Source organism: Temnothorax americanus, unplaced genomic scaffold (assembly GCF_048541705.1).
Source record: "Temnothorax americanus isolate GAGA-0224 unplaced genomic scaffold, ASM4854170v1 Scaffold78, whole genome shotgun sequence".
NCBI classification, from domain to species: Eukaryota; Metazoa; Arthropoda; class Insecta; order Hymenoptera; family Formicidae; genus Temnothorax; species Temnothorax americanus.
In genome coordinates this window covers 302478-324329 of record NW_027509801.1, presented here as the reverse complement: position 1 = coordinate 324329, position 21852 = coordinate 302478, and the positions used below count along the sequence as shown (strand labels likewise).

At 43.6% G+C, this 21852-nt stretch overlaps 3 protein-coding genes across 3 annotated transcripts; 2 read left to right on the top strand and 1 right to left on the bottom strand.

The window, feature by feature from the left end:
• Window positions 1–27: 27 nt before the first annotated feature.
• Window positions 28–5085, top strand: LOC143906962 (RUN domain-containing protein 1). Its single transcript, XM_077423381.1, has 10 exons — window positions 28–320; window positions 414–637; window positions 919–1012; window positions 1087–1248; window positions 1745–1925; window positions 2005–2099; window positions 2519–3337; window positions 3526–3623; window positions 3734–3828; window positions 3895–5085. Exons 1-10 carry the CDS (start codon window positions 318–320, stop codon window positions 3999–4001), a joined length of 1878 nt encoding a protein of 625 aa, XP_077279507.1. The 5' UTR covers window positions 28–317; the 3' UTR covers window positions 4002–5085.
• A 172-nt stretch (window positions 5086–5257) lies between these two features.
• On the bottom strand, window positions 5258–21491 carry Nrk (Neurospecific receptor kinase). The gene is made up of 13 exons (XM_077423319.1): window positions 20342–21491; window positions 17045–17161; window positions 16662–16749; window positions 16411–16579; window positions 15982–16119; window positions 15462–15759; window positions 11390–11454; window positions 11092–11282; window positions 10665–10926; window positions 10334–10576; window positions 9996–10180; window positions 9081–9729; window positions 5258–8855 (listed from the first exon to the last, which is right to left on the bottom strand). The coding sequence occupies exons 1-13, from the start codon at window positions 20674–20676 to the stop codon at window positions 8491–8493; spliced, it is 3105 nt and encodes a 1034-aa protein (XP_077279445.1). The 5' UTR covers window positions 20677–21491; the 3' UTR covers window positions 5258–8490.
• Window positions 12143–14692, top strand: LOC143906975 (tRNA methyltransferase 10 homolog A). Its single transcript, XM_077423405.1, has 5 exons — window positions 12143–12644; window positions 12921–13230; window positions 13305–13451; window positions 13529–13634; window positions 13873–14692. The coding sequence occupies exons 1-5, from the start codon at window positions 12505–12507 to the stop codon at window positions 14223–14225; spliced, it is 1056 nt and encodes a 351-aa protein (XP_077279531.1). The 5' UTR covers window positions 12143–12504; the 3' UTR covers window positions 14226–14692.
• Window positions 21492–21852: the final 361 nt, after the last annotated feature.

Here is a 21852-nt window from a genome sequence, read left to right as displayed (position 1 = left end):
GGAAGTGTCTTTTGACGTGTCGTCAGTCGTCAGCTGTCCGCGCATGAATGCGCGTCCGCGTCGCGCGAGCCTTGAGCGATCGCGGAGCACGCTGTGCACGCTTTTGCGCGGACCTGTACTTACCACTGACGTCTGACGTCCGTGGCGCGGGCGCGGGCGCGGGCGCGGGCGTCTCGGTCGTACACGTGCGCAGGTGGTCAATTAACAACGATCCAGATATGAGAGAGGAGTCTGGGATTTAGACGCTCGTTCCGGCTCGAATTCGGCTAATCGTGAACGCTGAACGGCCGCGCGGGCCGTGCCGGGAACCCCTCGTCATGGTACGTGCATACGCGTGGACGACGCGACACAACCACGATTATCGCGACGGATCCGCAGATCAATATGCCCGCGTATTGTTTCTTGCCGAGCAGGAGGTAGGCGAGGGCGAGACGGCGTGCGACAACGACAAGGAGACGATGGACGGCGAGCGGCGGCGGTGGCGGCGGCGGCGGCACTGCGAGAGCGACGAGGTCGAGAACTCGGACGAGAGCAGCGAGAGCAGACCGTCCGGGGAGAGGTGGGCCCCGGTAGGCGCCAACGACGGCGACAATGAGTTCGCGGACGAATACAAATACGTCAACGCCAACGTGGAGAAGTACGTCGACCGAGTACCAGTTTTGTCCTTTCGCTCTTAAGAACATATATGTTCTGCCGTAAAGCCCATTATAAGCCATTCTCGCGAGAACATATGTTTTGAAAGAATAACACGAGCTTTAACCATCACTACGTATTGCACGTGCTTTGTAACACAATTTTATCCATTATATTGCTCAATGTAAAGATTTTATATTGAGCAAAAAGCAGACACGACTGTATCGAAGCTGCGTTCAATAATTGTCAAACATTATAGATAAGATAATTCTTGTTTTTCGCTAGCCTCGCGTATGACATGGAGAGAGTGAAACTGCTGGAGGAAGAACAGGAGATGCTCAACTCGTCTTTGATAGCGTTAACCACCCACTTTGCTCAGGTGAGACAATCAAAAGTGAATTCGCTTTGCGATCGTCACCTCCTTGCTCGTCGATTAATGAAATCCGTTTACAGGTTCAGTTTCGTCTTCGACAAATCGTGGATGCGCCGGCCAGCGAGAAGGAGACGTTGCTCAAGGAGTTGGAGGAATTTGCATTTAGGGGAATACCGGACGTTCCGAATAGCTTATTATTGGAGAGCGGATCTGTCACGCCAATCTCCCCCGTATCCTATGACGTAAGCCACATCTGAAAAGCAAATTTTTCGCAATTTTTCGGCATAAGTCAATTTTCTATGGTGCTCTTGTTGCCTTATGATATCCTTGACATTTTTTATCGCTTCGTTTGGCAACGTTTTTGTGGCTTTGACGCTTTTTTATCGTTTTATCGTTTGTCTTACATCTAGTCATTGTTAAGGCGTTTTTATATTTTATTCTTTTTTTACCTTGTGTTATTTGTTTAAGATATAAATTGATATTTATGTCTTCTGCTCTTTTATACTATCTCTGAATGTGCGATAAAAGTTTTCCACACATTTTTTTCTCTATTTATCCATTTTATTTTAATACCTTCACGCATCTGATCCTTTGCTCCATGCGTAGTTAATTTAGATCGTGGATTGTGTTGCTTGTTGCATCTTTCTAAGCTTTTTTTTAGCTCCAGCGCGATTACGTAGAGGAGTGTTTTTCCACAGCAATTTATTTAATTTCGCGTCGGATGTAACGTAACTGTAGGTAACTGGTGTGATCACTGACGCGGAAGTCGAATCCAAAATGGCATTGCAACGAACAAAACAGAGAGAACTGATAAGCCAGTTGAAATCTCAGTTGGAGGATCTGGAAAAATACGCGTACGAGACGGGCGACGCCGATCTACCGCAGAGCGTTATTCTGGAGAGGCAAAATATTATAATCAGTAAGTGCTATAAGAAATCAGTGATCAGAAATCTGTATTGCAAGGGAACAGAAAGTAAAACAACCGCTGATGTTCATAGGTCATTTGAAAGAGAAGTTGAACTTCGACGTCGACGATCTGTGCAAATTACCGGCGGACGATCTTAGGTGGCAAGTCGATTATGCCATAAGTCAAGTACGTTTAAAGCGATCTCGAGATCTACACTCCCGAAACTATTGGATGTCCGTTTGTTGATTTGAAACGTGAACTTTTCCTTAATCGATAAATACATATAGTTTTGGATTAATTAACGATCGAAAATAAGAAACAAACTAATGTTTCCTAGAGGCAAAATAGATTAAACTGTATACTCTTTAATTGATTTTATAGTATGTAGACTTTAATAAGAGTCTGTAATTCAGAATTCACTTACAGAAATATAATGTCAAAGATTGAAAAAGCGATTCTTCCTACAGATAAATAATTGTCAAATTAATACTTAATGAATTGCGGTTGTAAGGATCCGGTGTTTTTGGGATAATTTACGTAACGCGCAATTTGTTGTCATCTGAGAGAGAAACAATGCATACATTCATGATATGATTATACGATAGATCGTCAGCCCATTGAAGATGAAGGAGCAGCTGGTCTCCCAACTCAAAACGCAGATCGCCGATCTGGAGCGTTTCATAAACTACCTTCAAGGCGAAGTCAGCACGGAGAGTTTAGCGTGTACGTGCGCGTGTCCGGTACACGCTAGCGGTTCCGGCACCTCGTCGGCCTCCTTTGGCTCCAAGCGGCGCTTTGACCGTGGGAGACCCATCCAGGATGAAGCAGGTGCCGCCAATCAAACTAGGACCTTGAACACCGTGCGTAAGGTGGTCGCGCTTTTGCACATGTTCCTGATGTCGCAGTTGGGTTGTGGCAGCGAACGGATGCGACGGAACTTTGGCGGTAAGAACCCGGTGCATAATTGGCGCGATCTGCGTACCCGACTGGACATCGCCGTGGAGCACGTGCTCGAGACGATCGCGGAAACGTCGCAGCAGCAGCAGAGGCATGCCGACGACGAGGAGGATGTCGATGACATCGACGACAATGAGAACGACTACACGTCCGACTCGGACTCGGCGTCGCACGCGAATGCGAAGCTCACGTCCGCCGTGAGAAAGCATCTTGCCACCTCGGTCAGGGATCTCGTGCAGCACGGCTTGACCGCGGATGTGCTGCGTTCCGGGTCCAGCGTGGTGCCGTTTGTCGGCTGCTTTCCGCAGCGCGGTATCACGCCGGCGAATTTCATGCACGCCTGGGAGTTGATACTGAAATACTATGAGATCAAACACGGACGCCGTTACAATTCCAGCCCCGCGCAGAAGCTGTCGCAGAGCTTCAACCTGGACCTCGCGGCCGGGAGAATAGCCTCCTCGAAACAGGTAGACTATATTTTCGCCTCCAGGCGAGGCATCGGAATATCTAAGAAACTATAACAGTAGAATTCTGATCGTTGTAATAATTTCCGAAGACCATCCTCCTCTATACAATTTCTTGGACATTCTGCAAACTAAACTGTTATATTGTATCTTCGTATGTTTCAATTTTTCTTCTTGTCTTGTCCGTTTAGAGTTTACTGACGACTATAGGTAACATAATCGCTTCTCACAGTCCATACAAACGGAGTTACGACTCGCATTTCAAGGCATTCGTATGTGCAGCTTTGAAGTGAGTAATAATGCGATTGCGTCGCGGTCAAAGCTATCAAAATTGACTATTCGTTCTATAGCTGCTAATTATAAGTAACAACTAATTTGGTGAATAACCGTCATTTTCAGCGCAAATAAACTCGTGATATGGTTAAAGTTGATTCTGCAATGCCAGTATCTTCTGGAAAATTATTACCTCTCGTGGAGCTACGTTGTAAAGACAGGTACGTCACAACTAGAATAATTAATACCGCAAAGTGGAATTGGATTTTTCATAACGAAACTTCCAGGTTTCCAAGACGCGTTTCACACCTTGGATCGCCTTACCAGTTACAAGTTCAATTTGCCGGTGGACTTGGCGGTGCGACAGTTTCAGAATATAAAGGACGCATTTTGATCGTACAATCTTGTCATTATCGTCTCGTGCAAATGACAATGTAGGATGTAAACCGTATATATATACTTTCAGTATTTTCTGTAACATAAGCCAATATGTACAAGTGAGGGATAACGGTATGCAAGTAGAGTCACTAAAAATAGAATACTTAATTAGTTCTCTCGAGTTCAGAAACGCGTTGAGAGATGTGAAAGTAATTTAAATACAAACGTTCGAATGTGTTGAGCTCTTTCAGAGTTATCAAAGTCATTAATCTCTAATGAAATAACATTTCTACTAAATGTAAATTGAATTTTTAAAACTATCTGAATCAATATCTTATAACATTTTCTTGGTACTTTTAATCCAAGAGAAATATTTAAGTGCTCCGTTTTTAGAAACTCACGCTGTATACGAACACGTAAAGAACCGTTTAAAGTATCGATATCGCAAAAACATTTCTTTTCTTAGAGTCCCTAAGTGTTCACTATATCAAATGCATTTAGAGAGTTGAATTGCAATAACTAATAGGTGTAATGATTATTTACTTTCTAAGGCATCATCAGTATTTGTATAGATGAGTTGTAAATGTACAAATGTGCTTTTGTTTTTGCTTGTCGAACGATAGGTAATATATATATACATACATATAGTTTGCATATTTTAATTAGACCTTAATCGAAATATCGAGATATTTTCCACCGCAGTACAGATGTAAATGCAACGCATTGCCTGACGTGTTAAAGATGCAAGAACTGAATCGAAGCTAGTCACTTCGAAAAAAAGCCATTCCACATTTGCGCCAAGTATCACTATATTTATGATGCATTTATGAAAGGAGGAAGCGTACCAAAGAGATACGTAATGTTATAATCGCAACTAGAGACTTGCACTGAGCACTGTTTATATCGTAAGGCGTTTTATGTATATGTAAACACGTAAATTAGCGATAATCTAATATGTATATACGAGATGTGCAAACCCCCCAAACCTGCTTTTTATAAAAAAAATAATGAATTATTTTAGATTAGTTCCATAAGCAGATAGAAAGACGAATAGAGGAAAGCACATATGGTTACAGAAAATATACTTATGATGCAAGAAACGACGTTAATTATAACATAATATCCCTAGGCAATTTCCCTATTAGAATAATTAATATAACACATTACATATAGTTTTAATTTAAGCGACAATCAATTCTTAGAATCCTGAAGGATGTTCAGATATCTTATATGCGACACAAGGCGCAATAGAGTGGAGAAAATAATTCGGAGTAATACGAAATTGGTTGTTTATTTCTTGCCAAGGTTGCGCACATCGGGATAGAGTTTCATACTTTTTCTCGAGGCGTTCGTAGTACAGTTAGACCGATTATTGGATTTAGCGTGACACAATTAGAGTCTACAACGGAAAGAGCGATCTGAACGGTACAGCTGGTATTATGTAATACAGTAGAAATATAGGTATATAAACGGTATTGTCAGCGGTACAAAGACTCGTGATAGACACGTTATCGATTATTTACAAAAATCATTACACCGATTATCTGCTGGAAGAATTCGCACGAGTTACGTTACGTCGTCGGGTTGCCGTCATATTCACGTCAATCACCGAAGAATGGGGTTCGCGTCGATATCGGCAACTATGTATACGAACCCAACAGGTATACATGTAGTGGCAGTAAATTGTTTTTGTTGGTCACGGGACGCATACGCGCCTGTCGCACCGATAACATGATTCAGGATTTTCACAAAAAAAGCATGTACGTACATTTCAGGAAGTATATCGGATCGACCGAAAGGCATTTGTTCATTTTTTTCTCTTGTAGTACGATGTTACACTAAGAGAACGATGAACATGAATTCAAAATAAAACAAAAAATTACAGCTCATTGTGATTGAAGTCTATAAAATAGAATATACCACACATAAGTCCAAGATTAGCGTTGGCTGTTGGAATAATTCTGCGTTTTATCGATAAAAAATTGATATTACGGTATAAGTAGCATCTCAGCTAGACGACCGTCTTGTATACAACTCGTGTTCTTTTTCTTGACACTTTAATAACACCTATGGGTAATTATTTAATTGCTTACTAAAGTGCTCTTTTCTTTTCTTCTTTTTGTGAAAACTCTGAACACCCGCGTACGGTACTACTTACACAGAATACAAATATACAATATAAAAAGGCTCGTGTGTATGTTTGTGTGTATATGTAATATATAATGTGGAAGATCGTCAATCGTCAATCGAGAGTGGACCTGTGTCCAGAACGTCTTGGAGCCTCTTTTGTAGGCAAAAAGCTAGTTTTGTAATACGTGATCTTCTTCGAAGATACATATCCGAGACGTTTTGGAAATGAGCTCTTTAATTTTGTCCTCGGCACGACGACACACGTGGTATCACGAGAAGGGGTCGCGATAGCAGTCTTCATTTCCGGTAGAGGCGAAAATATCTTACTCCCAAACTGACAGAAGCGTACCGTATTTTTTCTCGCTTTCGATGATCAGTTGAAACGCGCGAAACGGCGTTAATATTACTCGCTGAAATAAAAGCGACGAAAACGAAGAGTTATTGTTACGTGCAGTCTACGTATATCCTTAAACACCGGATAAAAAATACTAAAAAAAAGAAACAAAAGAAGAAACGTTCGTTGTATATATTTGCAGCATTGAACGATTCCTCGTAGCATACGCGCGCTACTTGACAGTAAATGCTTCCTGGAATGTAATTGCGGCAGTGATGAGGTGGCTATTCAGTCGGTGCGCTTCGCTAAAATCACAGCAGGTAAAACGAAACGGCGAATTATCTTCCTAACAAGGCAGTCAGCAAGTCGAAAATCGCGAGCTATTAAATAAGAGACAATTAAACGGACGCGATTAGCTCTTTCTGTGCGGGATATTCTCCCGTATGCGTGACGCACTACTAACACACGTTAATCTCACACACGATTAATCTCCTTTGCACCCTCGCGAGGTACGTGTTAGGCATTAAACAATAGTATATTCAAACAAGATCACGCGCGACGCAAACGCTGGGTGTAACTTAAAATTACGCAAGTTCGCAGTAAATCCAACTTGTGTCTGTAGGAGGAAATCGCGACGCGCCTTTGTTCTTGCTTAATTTACAACAAGTCCGTAGTATACATTCATTCAATGATTCGCTTTCGCTTAACATTCCTCATAATTATTTTCTCGTTAATCTTAGCACATTAAATATAGGTATTATTTATGTCTTTTTCCTTTTTTTTTGGTACAGCAAACGACCTAACAACCTAACACACGTCTAACAATCAAGGAGCCTCTAAATATAACGTCGCTAAATGCGCTTTTATAGCCACACCGCTTTTATACTATTTGTACAGACTCGACAGTGCTTTACTCGCAAATAAGCGTTACTTGAATTCGGACGCGGTAATTAGGACCGCCACGTTTCCGCGTAATGTCAAGATTACGGAACAATATTAGAAAACAACGAAAGAAAACAATGCATAAAGCAAGCCACGTTTAATGAAAAAAGATTAAACGATTCGCAGACGCGTTTAAAAATATTATAATAGATCTTTATAAATTTATGCTAGAGAGAGCAAAAATCAAGAGGATAAGAGTTTCCAAAAACCAGAGAAGTGGCAGCCCTAATTGGGGATAATTGGAAACTAATTGAACAGAAGATCGATCACGTAATTTCACGTAAAATTTTTCACTTTTCGCTCTATCCATTCTGCGTTAACTTTTTTTTATTACGAACGAGATCACGTTTCCACGTTTCGTCGAGTTACATGATCACGAGTTCACGTGAAAATGTTAATTTTTCACGTATCCGTCCTAAGGGAAAAGTTACGCGATCGCTGCCCAGTAAAAACAAGCGTGAAAATCTCCTCGAGCGGTATTCAGAAGATAAATTAACAGTATTGTACCCCGATAGGGACGTCTTAGTTTTTAGACGAAATAGAAGATGAAGTTAACGTGTAATATCGCGCCTCCGTTTTATACATTGGTCCTTTTCTCACTTCTCGCAACTGATAATCGATTCAGTATCGAAGCGGATCCAACTAAGAAGGCAGGCATTCCACATCGCACACTCATGATATACAATATAAAGTTATTTAGCTGGAAAGGTAATCAAAGAGTAAGTAGTAGGTACACACAAAGTGATGTTCCTTACTCTTGATTGATCGTCGCGCAGGGTGAAATTTGTCCGATCCAGAAGAACAACATTCATGTTTAGTTGCACATAAATAAGCATAACGTGTAATTCCGCGTATCAATTTCATGATTATTTATACAAAGTATCCGCGTGCTCGTATAATAAAAAAGAGCGTGATTTCTTGCGAAGAAACAAGCCGAAGATATAAAAATAAATCCTTCTCATTAAGGGGCATCATTTTCGAGAAAAATAAACAAAAACAATTCTACCTTTCTTTTCTCTCTTAAATTGTACAAATTTCACGCTATGCGAAAGTGTGAAAGAGAAAGAGAAATATCGATTATTACCCATTATTATTACATTCATACGCGAATGCGTAGCGGGACGCTGTCCGACTTACATTCCGCCTCCAAATCCTGCTTGATGCCGTCGAGAGTTTGATAGATCGTGCGGAAGGTAGGCCGATCGGACGGCCGCCTATTCCAGCAGAGCTTCATCAGATCGTAGATCGACTGCGGGGTATTGTCCGGACAGCGCAGCACGTTGCCCTCCTTGATATACTTGACTACCTCCTCGTGCGTCATCCCGTAGTACGGCTGCAGCGCGAAGCCGAAGATCTCCCAGAGACACACGGCGAACGCCCACACGTCCGACTCGACGGTATACTTGTTGTAGAGTATACTCTCCAGCGGCATCCATCTGACGGGGATGGCGTCCTGCTCGTCCCCTGCATTATTAGAAATATGAGTAATTCGACGATTAAAGTTACAAATTTCCGTGAAAAGGGTACCAGTGGCGTGTTACGCGAAGAGATATGAAACTTGAAAGATATAATAATTACAAATTTTTAAATATAAAGGAAGTGAAAGAGTGTACTTGAAAATTGGAAGCAACTGTCGAATAAATTTCGAAGCCCGACACTAACAATAAAAATAAGGAGAAAAAAAACAACCTTTATAATAATCCTGCAAGTATATCTTCTGCGACAGGCCGAAGTCGGCGATCTTGACGATCATCTGGTCATTTATCAGGCAGTTGCGCGTTGCTAGATCGCGGTGAACGAACTTCCGGTCGGATAGATACACCATGCCGGATGCCACTTGTACCGCAATGTTGATCAGATCCATGTGCGAGAGGTGCGAGGGCTCGCCCGTCGTCGGGCCACCCTCGTCCGCGCTGGGCACACGGATGACATAATTGCTGGGCGAACAAGAGCGCAAAAACTCGTTGAGATCGCCGCGACCCATGTACTCGAACAGCAGGCACATCGGCCGTCCAAGCGCGCACACGCCCAGCAGCTTCACGATGTTCGGATGATCGAACTCGGCGAGTAGGCACGCCTCCCGCTCGAAGTCCCGCAACAGGTCATCCGATGCCTCTTCTTTCAGCATCTTCACGGCGACGTTTGTGAACTCCTCGCCCGCGACCAGTCCCGGCGCTTTCGCCTGGAACACGCGGCCAAACGCCCCCTGACCTAGATCCCGCATGTAGATAATGTTGTTACGCGGGAACTCCAGCTTCTCCAACTTGGGATTCAACTGCGCGCTCGTTTTGTGATACGCTTCGTTGTTCGGCAACTTATCTAGATCGATGTTCACGTCCTGCGAAGAGGAAGAATGTTGGAAAATCGTCGTCGGAAGAAGAATTGGAATAATAGATAATCAAAATGTAAATATATGAGAATGAAGAAAAAATATATTTAATAAAATAATTTTGCAACAATTAATTTTATATATAGATAATTTAAAAAGTATTATTATTTAATTATACACAAATATCGATTAAGCTTGTATCAAATTGTTCTCAATACTTTTTTCTTGGTAATTTTAAACATCTTTTTTTTACGGTTATTGATTAATAAACGTACTTGATTATCGGTCGGATTGTACCCTCGATGACGTTTGTGCAGTCTTTGACTCAGCAGGATAGACAATAGCGCACCGGCTACAATTACAAATCCCAACGCTGCCAGGATGAGTACCAGGGTGTTATTAAATAGAGTGTCCATCATTATGTCTTTTGGTTCGATTTCCACTTTAGTCGTAACATTATCTGAACAAAAAAAAAACACGTGATATAAATGTTTCAATTATATTTTTAAATTGTAACGTATTACCGTTAACGTAAGAGAGAAGAGGAATTATTAAAAAATTATTAATGTAATTTATATATTAAGAATATTTAGTATATCGCACGTGTACCTACCGCATACAGGAATATCGCAATGTTGCCAGCGTATCGAAGGATCGGTTGTGAAGCACCACGGCATCGGCTCGTCGCCGCCCGCGTTTCTGCAGTAATTTTCACCCTGACGGATCTGCGGGAAGACGTCGGGCGGCTTATCGTGACTATGCGGTATCTGCACGCTCCACGATTGGCAGTCTAAACCGTATTTGGTCTTGTTGACCTTCCCCATGTAAAATCTACCTTTGTCTTTGACGCAATCGTCTACGAAAATCAATCGACATTATTCAATTAATTGATCTTGCAATTCAATTACGTTTTTGGCATTTATCCGAAGAACACGGTAACTTACAAGTGGCAACCTCGTCGTCCATGTCGGTCAGGTGTACGTGTGAACAAGTAGGTGTCTCCTTGTTCACTTTGGGCAAACTCTCGCATTCCGGTAGCACAAAGTGTCCACGTGAGCGAATGTAAATGTCTCTCTGCTTGTTGTCCTCGATAATCGCCCAGTCGTTGAAGCAGAATTGTTGACGTACGGCCATGCAGTCTTCATAGCAGAGAGGTAGGCCTGTAGATTCGTGGCACAGGGGAAACGCATACATGCAGAGCATTTTCTGCACAAAAAAAAAAAGAAAGAAAGATGAAAACAATATTTCCCCATGTCAGTTCTGATTTGCTTTCCTAAGGTTATTTCGAAGCTTTCTCAAAAATATTTTAAAACTGTTTTGCAAGGTCATTTTAAAAGTATCTCAAAGTTTCCTTTTTTTGAGACGTCGCACCTCTGCAGCTGAGCGACATGGCTCCAGTAGAGTCTCTATCAGCTCTTCCCAGAGGTTCGCTGTGATCTTCTCGTTCAGCCATCCTCCAGGATTGTCATTGGAGTCGTTAAACCATACCTTCCCGATGCCATTGAGGTACTTCTTGCATATCTTGCCGCTGTATGGGGCGCAGTAACCTTGCGACTCTGGCTCTAGGGTGAGACGTAGAAAGATAGGGATATCAAACAAGCTTGTATCATAAATTTACATTTTTACGTCAATTATATATAGATGGTTACAGCGACGCAGATGTACGTACTTGCTTGTAGGGAACCGAAGCGCAGGAATAACGCCAGCGAATAAACAACGGCCCAAAACACCATTATTTACACAGTCATCTATATATACACAACACATATATGCATATGCAGATTTCTTTTTCTTTCTGTGTATATACGCGTGACGTCGCAACGTGAATCCAGAAGAAGGCTCACATGCTTGATAAGGAAACGGCGTTGATACGGTCCTCTCTCGTGCTTGCTTTTAATGGTTAACATCGAGCCATTCTGACCGACCGAAAGGGCACTCGTATAGCGCTACTGCGACGACCGTATTTCTCGAGCAACGACGTATTGTACCATTCCATAACGAGCGACGTAAACAATCGCGCGCACGAAGCTCGATCGCCAATCCTTGAATATATTGATAACTCGGCCATCGGCGGCGCCGATCAGCGGGTCATGGCGGTAAACTCTCGATTGCTCTCGATCTCGAGCTGTGAGGTTACGACGGCGGACGGAGCTGCCTGGAGCGAGCTGCCTGCGCAGCCAGCAGCCTGCGCTTAGGCATACCTATATGATATGTAACACACGTACGTATAATTCATGAGAGAAAGTTATTAAGTGAAAACGGATGTAAGAGAAATTGCTCACGGTCACGATGCTGCGTTCTAAACATACGTATATAACTTTAGATAAGGCGCCGGTGGCGAATCAATAAAATCGATATTCGAATTTTCGCGCGTTACAAGGTTTCTGTTCGCCAGACGGCGCGAGATAAAACTTGGTTTTAAGTGTTGGTTCTCAACATCGTCGCCAAGTGGCGTATCTCTACTTTTCTAATTATTTGACCAATGGGATTTTAAATTTCAACCTTTGGAGTATTTTGGAGTATTTGGTTGGGACTTGAGCATGGTGCGACAGACGACGTCTACACGTGACAATTTGAAAAAAGCAAAATTAATATAAATATCAGATACTGCTTAAAAATCAATGCTGTCGTAGACATAATTATCAGCTAAATGCGGATTAAAAACTCCACGCGTTTCCTAGACAGAAATTCGAAAGAAAGAAGCAAAAGAGAGAAAAGGTCGACAAGTTCGATCTAGCGCGATTCACGTGGCTCGCGCCGGGGGAAAATTAATTACTTCGCGATATGGACGACGTAAATTCTACGGAAGACAAGACGATTGTAGTGGCAGATGAGTTGCCCGAACCACCGACGAGTATGAGCAAGCGTCAATTGAAGAAATTGCAGAAGAGGAAGAAGTGGCTGGAGCAAAGGAGCGAGAAGAGGTTAGGAACTCCCGATGTCACGCGGCAGCGACGTACGAAACTTTATAAATCAGGATGACTTTGTCGCATCTTTTTATTTCGAACCGTCTGAAATAAATCTCCTTGGTTGTATATTAAAAAAAAAAAAATCCATATGCAATTTTTACGTCTTTTATATTATGCTAATTCTTTATTTTAATAATTTTTACATCACGTGCTTTTTTTACGAAAGACAATTTATTTATGCAATCTTTTCAACAATGTTTGTACATTAACTCGCTATGTTTGTCGATGCAGGTTACGGGAGAGGATTAAAGCGAGGGAGAAGCGCGCGTACGCGCGTGCGAATAACTTGAGCCTAGGTCCGTCCAGAAAACTTTTAAAGAGAAGCACCATGGCAGCGAGTGCCTGCACGCTCACGGTAACCATCGACTTGTCATTCGATGAGCTAATGATCGATAAGGATATCGCCAAGCTAACGAAACAGATATTAAGGTGCTATACCTTGAATAGAAGAGCCGCCGCACCCATGCAATTTTCCCTCACTGGTTTCACCGGTAAATCGCGGGCCAGCATGGAGAAGCACATTGGATATGAGCACTGGGACGTATGTGATTGCAACCTCTTACTTTTTATGATTAAAAAATCAATGACAAACGTCTAAATTTCGCTAAATTACAGGTGAGCTTTCATGCGGAGTCATACATAAACGTTTATCCCAAAGACAAAATCATATACTTAACGAGTGAATCGAGAAACGTGATAGAACGTCTGGAACACGATTGCGTATACGTTATAGGTGGTCTCGTTGATCACAACGCACATAAGGTAAGATCTTTTCAGCTAGTCGTCTCTCTCTCTCTCTCTCTCCCTTTCTCTTTCTCTACCAAAAATTTAAATCATAGGGTATGTGCCACAAATTAGCAGTAGAGGCGGGTGTCAGGCACGGCCGACTACCATTAGATAAGTTCCTGCAGATGGAAGCAAGAAAAGTGTTGACCATTGATCACGGTAAGTATTGTCAACTATTAAATTTTTTTCAAAGCAATTATAATGTTGCTTTCTATGAGCATCTCCAAGTTTGATGATTTTTTTGACAAACAAGTGATAAATGTGTAAAATTAATAAACCCGCTTTGGTATTTTTGGATTTTGAATAGACATATAAATTGCTTTGAATCAAATTTCGACGATAGACGAGTTACGCGCGTTGAGATTTACATATCAAAGAAATTATTGGACCTTTCCAGTCTTCGAGATACTGCTGAAAATCTCTGAGGGCGATACTTGGCAAGAAGCGTTTCTGAAAGTGTTGCCGGAAAGGAAGAACGCGCGACCGATCGTTCCTATACAATCCAAAGAGGATGGATTGCAAGATCCGAAACCCGTTGATGTAAATAGCGCAGTGCCGATTGATACAAGCAATACAGTACCAGTTGATGTAAATAATACCGTGTCAATTGATGTAAATAATACAGTGTCGATTGATGTAAATAATACAGTGACGATTGTAAAAGATGCTTGCAATGAGGAGAGCGATAGCGGACCTGAATGTAACGCGGACTCGAAGGAAATCGTAAATGAGAATTCACGTGTAACGTAAATCCCCGCGAACAGTGGTACGATTAATACCAAAAACGCTGGTATAAATCGTGTGAGACGTCGCGACGTGCAAAAGGGAAAAAAATTTTTGAAAAAAATATGTATATAATATTTAATACAAAAAATCAAAATATAGGACATTTAATGAATGAGATTTTTTATCCAAATATAAATTATAATTTTAATAACATTTCTAAAATGTCTATTTTATCGTTTCATTTTTAAGATTGCCGAAAATTTGCAGTTTGCAAAATTTGCACTGCGTGCAAGGGGTAAGATCGTGTACATACATATATAAATAACAACAGTATATTTTTGTATCGTCCGTCGTGTATTTTCAAATATACGAGATGCGTAGACAGGAGCGAGACGGCAAACGTCAATTATAAACGGGCTACAAAAATGCGTCAGACTCGACAAACATCTCGTCAATATCTTCTCTCGCGCATTGTTTTTTTTTTTTTTTTACACATCTCACAGACACATGTCACAATATAATACATTCTTACACATCTAAACGTTTACGCTACCGGAGTGCAGCCTTTATTGATCGTATTAGGTACCTTTCGCGTCCTTACCGTCATACAACGCCGTTGCAAATTGCTCAATCATAGCAATTAGGTCAAACGAAACTGACTCTTCGGGTTAAAACGTTTGTACACAGGTGCATATTTATTACATTGCAAATGTACATACGCTTACTTTATCATGACATTATCCATGACACTAAATACGGTAACCAGTGGTATCATATTGTACATATATATGTATCTACAGTTGAAAATCCCCTTATTCTCAAATCTCCGCCCATCTACTTTCTTCGTTACTTCTTTTGTACATTAGGAGAGTGGCGCAAGATTAGAAGCGGTAGAGAAGGAAGAATACGGGCGTTCGACTGAATTCGTCTAAATAAATAAATTTTGCCCTCATCTTCGCGCTTTCCGACCGAGATCGATACTTTGTACGCGCACGGGTACAACGTTGCGATCGGGAGACAGTAGGGTGACTTAAACGATATATCATCTTATTTATTTCAATTTACCATCACATTCTCGGCCGAGAAACAATTACACAAGTTTCAAGCGAAGTCGCTATTGTTTATCGTAGCTCGATTTAACTTTTTTATTTCATTCGCGGGCGATTGCAGAGATCATAGATGGTTTTCTTCTAGTTTTACATCGCAACTTAATCGCGCGCGATAATCCCTCATTTTCTTACACCGGTCGAGCTTCGTCACATCTCTATCTTGGCTATTTCCTCCTCGTCGATTATCTCGAAGTCACTATCGCCGTTGCTCTCGTCGCTGCTGACCGCGATTATTTTCTTCCCGTCGAAGACTTCCTCCTCGGAAGAAGACGAGGAGCTCTTCTCGAAGTGACCGGCCTGAAACTTCACGCCGTCCTCTTCGGCGTCGTTCTCGCCGACGCTGAGTTCCAACTCCGATAGCTCGACACCGTCGGTGCTACCTTCACCGTGGTAGGGCACGTTGAACGCTATCTCCTGGAGACCCTCTATGAAATCCTCGTAAAAAGAATCTGCGAGCAACGCGACGAGATGTAACGGAGAGCATCGCGCGGTGGACGAGAGATCAAACGAGTTTGTTCTTTAAATACGTAGTTTAAATTATCGAGCAACAAATAAGGCGATAAATATGGAGGAACGCAGAATCGATTATCTCTCTAAACTCTGAATGTTAAACAAATCCGAACCGCGAATTTACATTTTTAATGAATTTCAACATAAGTTTGTCTCAATACCGTTCTGAGTGTCCGACCGCACGCTCGTCGGCGTTGGCGAATGATCGCCCGTCTCTCCCACTCGATTCAACACCTGCAGATTCGCCTCCGTCACTACGGGTAAAAATTCATCCTCGATTTCGCTGCCGCATTGCCAGTCTAAAAAAGAAGTAAGAGGAAGAGCACAAATATATATCTTCAAAATGTTATACGGCGATGTATCGTCGCATTAAATTATATGTATATATAAAAAGATTTGAATAAAGTTTCGAGTTTGATGTCGGTAAAGCTCAGAAAAGAAAGATATAAGATAACTTTGAACAAGTTTCATTTTCGTTGAATTAGATCGTTTCGTTAAAGTTAATACAGATCTAAAAATAAAACGGTTTGCGTTAATCTTCGAGATATCAGTCTTTTTCTCAGGGAAATTCTTGACGCTTTCGATTATACCTCTCTGCGACTTGAAGTACTCCGATACTTTGTCAGGCAGTTTTAGGTGTAACAGGTGCAGTATCAGGATCACCAGTACACCGCCCCAATATATCGCGCAAAGCGTTGACAAATCGAGGCGAGCGAGGAACCATAGGCCGAAGGCCACGAGACAAAGGACGGCGCAATGCTGAAAAATTGTAAAAAAAAAATTCTCAAACTTTTCCTATAAGATTCCTTCCTCGCGAGACGATCGACGGAAGGATTCTTACCAATCCCGGTTGCTCGCTCCTCATCTTCCGCAGGCTTTTCCACACCCGGCGAAGACTACCACGTACCCTACCACCAAAGCTACGCTCCCTAAAATGCGTTTGCAAAAGCTCGAGATTACCGTTGTTTTTATTACGTAAATTCTTTCAAGTACGGAATACGGAATTTTGTTTATCGAGTTTTGTCAGCAATTTTTTTTTACCGTCAATAAGCAAACGACGAGATAAAACTACGTCGGGAATAATTTGACGATGGAAATATTACGCGCGTTATTCAGCGAATTAGCTCGACGATTCGAATATTGTTGTTCAGCGGGATGTCGCACGTAAGTGCGACAACGACAACGACGCAATAACGCAAATGTAGTTTTCTTTCGGTAACTTACGCTGCTGGGGCGCCCATGTCCGTGAAATTGAAAGCGGTCATTACTTGGATAACAAAATACACGTTGAGAAATTTCAATAGCATCGGCGATGCCGGTATCCCCCACAAGTCGTAGGTCCTGCAACGAGCAACAACGTGGTCGTAAGTCGTAGGTTCCGCGAAAACAATGGTAACGGTATAAACGATCGGGGTATATATATCTCCGTTCACTCTCCGTCCTCCCCGTAGAAAACGCGTAAGGGGCTTTGACATCCAACAATATAAGAATGCTCTATCTCCTCATTCGTCGTATAACAAATTTTTAGGAAATTTAATTCAACAGGTATTTATTGGCTGCAAAATAGAGAGTTTCTCTGGAGACTCGAGAACTTTCAATCAACAGACTTGAAAAGTTTGTCCTAAGAATTTGTCCAAAGAAAATATAATAAAATTATCCCTAATCCCTCTCTCTCCAACCAGGCACTTTCGCGTCCCACGCGTTTCCAACGTCGTTTTGTCCCGCGGTCGTTTGTTCCGGAAAACCAACACGGCCGTGGTACAATCTCTCCTTTCTCTAAAAAAAAAGTCGTTACGGTAGGGAACATCAGGTAGAAATTTCAGAGTCGTAGCTCATTTACTCTCGAAACGGCAAACAGTCAAAATCTCGTTGATTGAATGGCGGAAAAAACGTTGGAGGGATTAGGGTTATATTTCTTTAGAAATCTTTACGAATATAAAATACAAAAAATTCTTAAAAACCTTGTGCAATATTTTGCAAGGATTTTTTTATCCATCGTGGAAAACAAAAAAATTTACACCCTTTTGGAGCGAAGTTTAACACTGCTTTCACGTTTATCTAAAATTATGGAGAATTTCCTTTTATTTTCACCGGTGGAAAAAAGTCACGGCATCCCACAAAGGAAGTAGGAATTTTCCATATTTCAAATTTATGAAGATTTCTACACAAAATATCAAATTTCTTCAGATTTCATAAGTTTCCTTAGGAAATTATATAGAATGAGAAATCGTAGAATATTCTTATAGAGTTCACGCGTATAAAGAATTGATTCGAAAAGACGTAGACTCTCTCAATAACTCGGTATACTTCTGAAAAGTGTTTCGATTCGCAAAAATATTTGAGAAAGTTTCTAAAGTTAGTAAAATTAAATTAAAATGGTAAAAAATTCCAAGATTAATATAGAAATTCCGAAAAATTACGTGACGCGTAAGAAAAATTTATCCTTTGCGCGTCGTTCCCTTCGACAGAATTATCAAGGCTCTGGTTATCCCCCCACCTCGAAAATTCGTAATATTTGCAAACGAGAGTAAGAAGCGCGAAATATATCAATTCGGTACAGTTTACTCGTGCAACAGACACGTTGCGCGTTGCGCATCCATTTCTGTTCTATCCCGATTGAAAAAGGCGTGTCAGGTTTCCCCGCTGGACTTTGATTTATTTACTACGATATATTATATTACGTATTACTCTTTAAAGATATCTCGAATCCGCTTGCGCCATGTGTTTCAGAATCGTTCGTAGTCGCGTGACAAGTTTGTAGTCGTCCAACAGAGTTTATGAACAGAACTCTTCGGAAAACGTTCGGATACATTAAGAAGTACACGAAAAATATTTTGACGTGAGATATCTCAATTTAGGGTAAGGGTAATTTTTTTAAATATTTGTTTTTCTTTTTTTATGGATAAAACTACAAACGATATTATTGTTACTACAAACAACTACAAAGGATTCTAAAACACATATAGCGCAAGCGGATTCGAGATATCTTTGAAATCGAGAAAGATACATTTCGTTATTTCCAAATGGATAAAACTACGAACGATTCTAAAACGCATGGCGCGAGCGAATTTCAAATATCTCAATTTTGGGCAAGAGTGATTTTTAAAAATTTTTGTTTTTGCAAAATCGATAAAACTACAAACGAATATATCGTTACCACAAACGACCACGAAGAAAATGCTACACGTTCCTTTTTTTTTAAATTCATTTTGTTAAAGTCGGGTGCCAACTTCACAGAAGTCGGACAAACAGCTCGCGACAAGAGATTCTCGTTCTTTCGACGCGCAAAATCGCACGCGTCGCCCGTCGTCCGTCGCCTTCGTTTGTACGCGACGCTATTTAAATTTATAAATCGCGCAAGAGGATGAACTCGTCACGCGTCGCTCTCTCGACTCAATCGCTCGCTTTGGGCTAATCGTAGTCGAAACCCGATCTCAATCGAGAGGCAAGTCAGGCGAGCTAATAACAGAGCTAAAAAAAAAAAAAAAAAAAAAAAAAACACGTGGGGATGAGAATTTCCGTAACGCGCCACGTACCGAAGAGTGCGCGCGGGCGCGCGCGCAATGCGTAAACGACAGACGCGAAGAAATTCTCGTCGGGGTTTATCGTTGGTCGAGATATAACGCCGCGCATTTTACGCACTTTACTACGATCGCACACGCGCGCGCGCGATTACGACACGCGTATCGATGACCGTGGGTGCATGTGGGTGCACTTGCGGGTGTCCGCGTGCATGCATATGCATATGTGCGTATCGCGCGAGATCCCCGCGAGGGGCCTTGACCTAGAAGGCGAAGTTACTCTTGCGCGCGAAACGTAAAACAGCTGTAACGCCGCGGCCGGCGCGGCGGCGCGCGCCACTGTCCGCCGCGCGCTGCGCGACGTCACGGGCAGCCGGAGGCGCGGCGCGCGGCGCGTCACGTCGCCAAATCCAATGCAATATCGTGCACGACGCGCGCAGCGAGATGCAAAACACGCGTCAACAAGACGGGAACTGGGAGATAACCGTGGCGCGATAACGTAACCGAGATAAATTGAGAAACGTGACGAGAGTCGCGGGAGGAGACTGACTCGGGCAACGACGACGACAACGGTTAATTGTCCTTTAAACGCGCCCGCGCCGGAAGACGGTGGCCCTTTAACCGCGGAGCCTTTTAAACGCGACAGAAGGGAAGGAGCGGAGAACGCTTTCGATAGCGCGACGTTTCCCGAATCTTCCTTCTTCGAACAGTGGAAGCAAGTGGAAGTATAGCGGAACAGTTCGAACCTTCGACAAAGTAAAAAAAATCACGTTCGATTTTAACGAGACAAAAGTTGTTCGGTCATCAAGGAACAAAGAAAACGTTCGGAAGGTTCGGAGAAGAGAGAGCTCGATTCTTCTTCGACGCGAATGACGCAACGAGTGGAGCGCTCGATAAACATCTGACCGCATCCGACGGACGAAAGGCGAGCGCGGGAGTGTCGAGCGTCGAAAGAACGGAACGGCCCGTTTTTGTTCCCCCCGCACCAGTCCCGACTCACCACCACATCACGGTCAACAGGATCGGGATGTGCAGGCTGGGGGATCTGACGACGACGGTCAAGTTCTCCCAGAGCGGCGTCTTCTCCACGGCGCGGGCGCGGGCGCGGCAGTAGCGGCACACCTCGCTCCGGCACCCCGCGGTTCCGCCGCGGCACGCCGGGTCGGGGCCGCGCGACGCGGACGTCTCCTCCGGTGCCGCGTCGCCGTCGCCGTTGTCGCGGCCGACCGGGCCGACCCCGATTCCCATCGCCCGACGGTACATCCAGCGGCACGCGTCCCACGGGAGCTCCGTGGCCCGTGTCGCGACCCGGCGACCGGCCAGGAGTCGCTCCATGCTCCTCGGATCGCGGGCACGTCGCTCGTCGTCGTCGTCGTCGGCGGCGGTCGTCCAGCGTGCGCGACGCGCGTCTCCGTTTCTCTCCCCTCGGCTACTCGCCGTCCCGCATGGCGATCGCTCCACGCTCGAAAGACGCAAAGACGATCGCGTGGACGTGGACGTGGACGACTGCGCGCGCTACGCTGTACGGAGGAGTCAGGAGTATATTAATAGCGCGCGCGTGAGTCGCGACTCGCGACAGTCTCTGGTCTCTAGCGGTCTCTAGAGCGAGTGCGTGCGTATGCTCCGCGGCTGTGGCTCCGTCCAGCTCCGCCGAGGGTCGGGGGTGGGATTGGATAGAACGGAGCGTAGAAGCGAGACGGAGAAAGACCGAGTTGCGGCTACAGCTGTTGGTCGAGGGACGAGGAGCGACGCGCCGTCACCAGTCACTGTAGTGTCCCAGTGGACCACCGATATATATACGCACTTCGACGATGCTATTCTCTCTCTCTCTCTCTCTCTCTCTCCACCGTTAACAGTCCCCGTCTACCCGTGTACCTGCGCCAGGACGCCCGCGCGCAATTCTCTTTGTCTCCGCGCGCCTCGTTCCTCGAGAATACGAAATATGAGACTGCGTCTCGACGACGGCGGCAGGCGGCTCGAGGCCGACGGTCGACACGGATTTCGCGAGGGCGAGGAAGCTGCGGAATGATGCGCTTTGTGCGCCGTTTTGCACGACGCAGCACGACGCAGCACGACCCGACGATGACGCGCGCGCGATGGAGGCCGACTCGCCGTCCGCCGACTGACTGACGTATAGACGTTAGACGTATACGCTCTAGCGTTATTTCGTTTATACATATATATATATATGTGCGTCGCGCTCTTTCCAGCGCCTAGCCTCTCCCTCTCCCACTTTTCCTGCGTCCACGACGCGCGACAGTTGCACGCGAGTTCGCGGTTCGCGCTTGTTGCGACACCCTACGCGTCGCGCGTGATCCTGCGTTCGAAAAGGGAGGGATCCCCGAGAAATCGGAGAATTTTGGAAAAAGATGACGAAATCCTCCCTTCTCTCCTTTTCCCGCGCGTACCTATCAACCTGTAAACTCCTGCCTCGTGCGTCACATGCCGAAGCGTACGTTTCGCATTTTTCGACGAGTGCGCCTAAATTTACGTTGGAAACATAACAGCCCC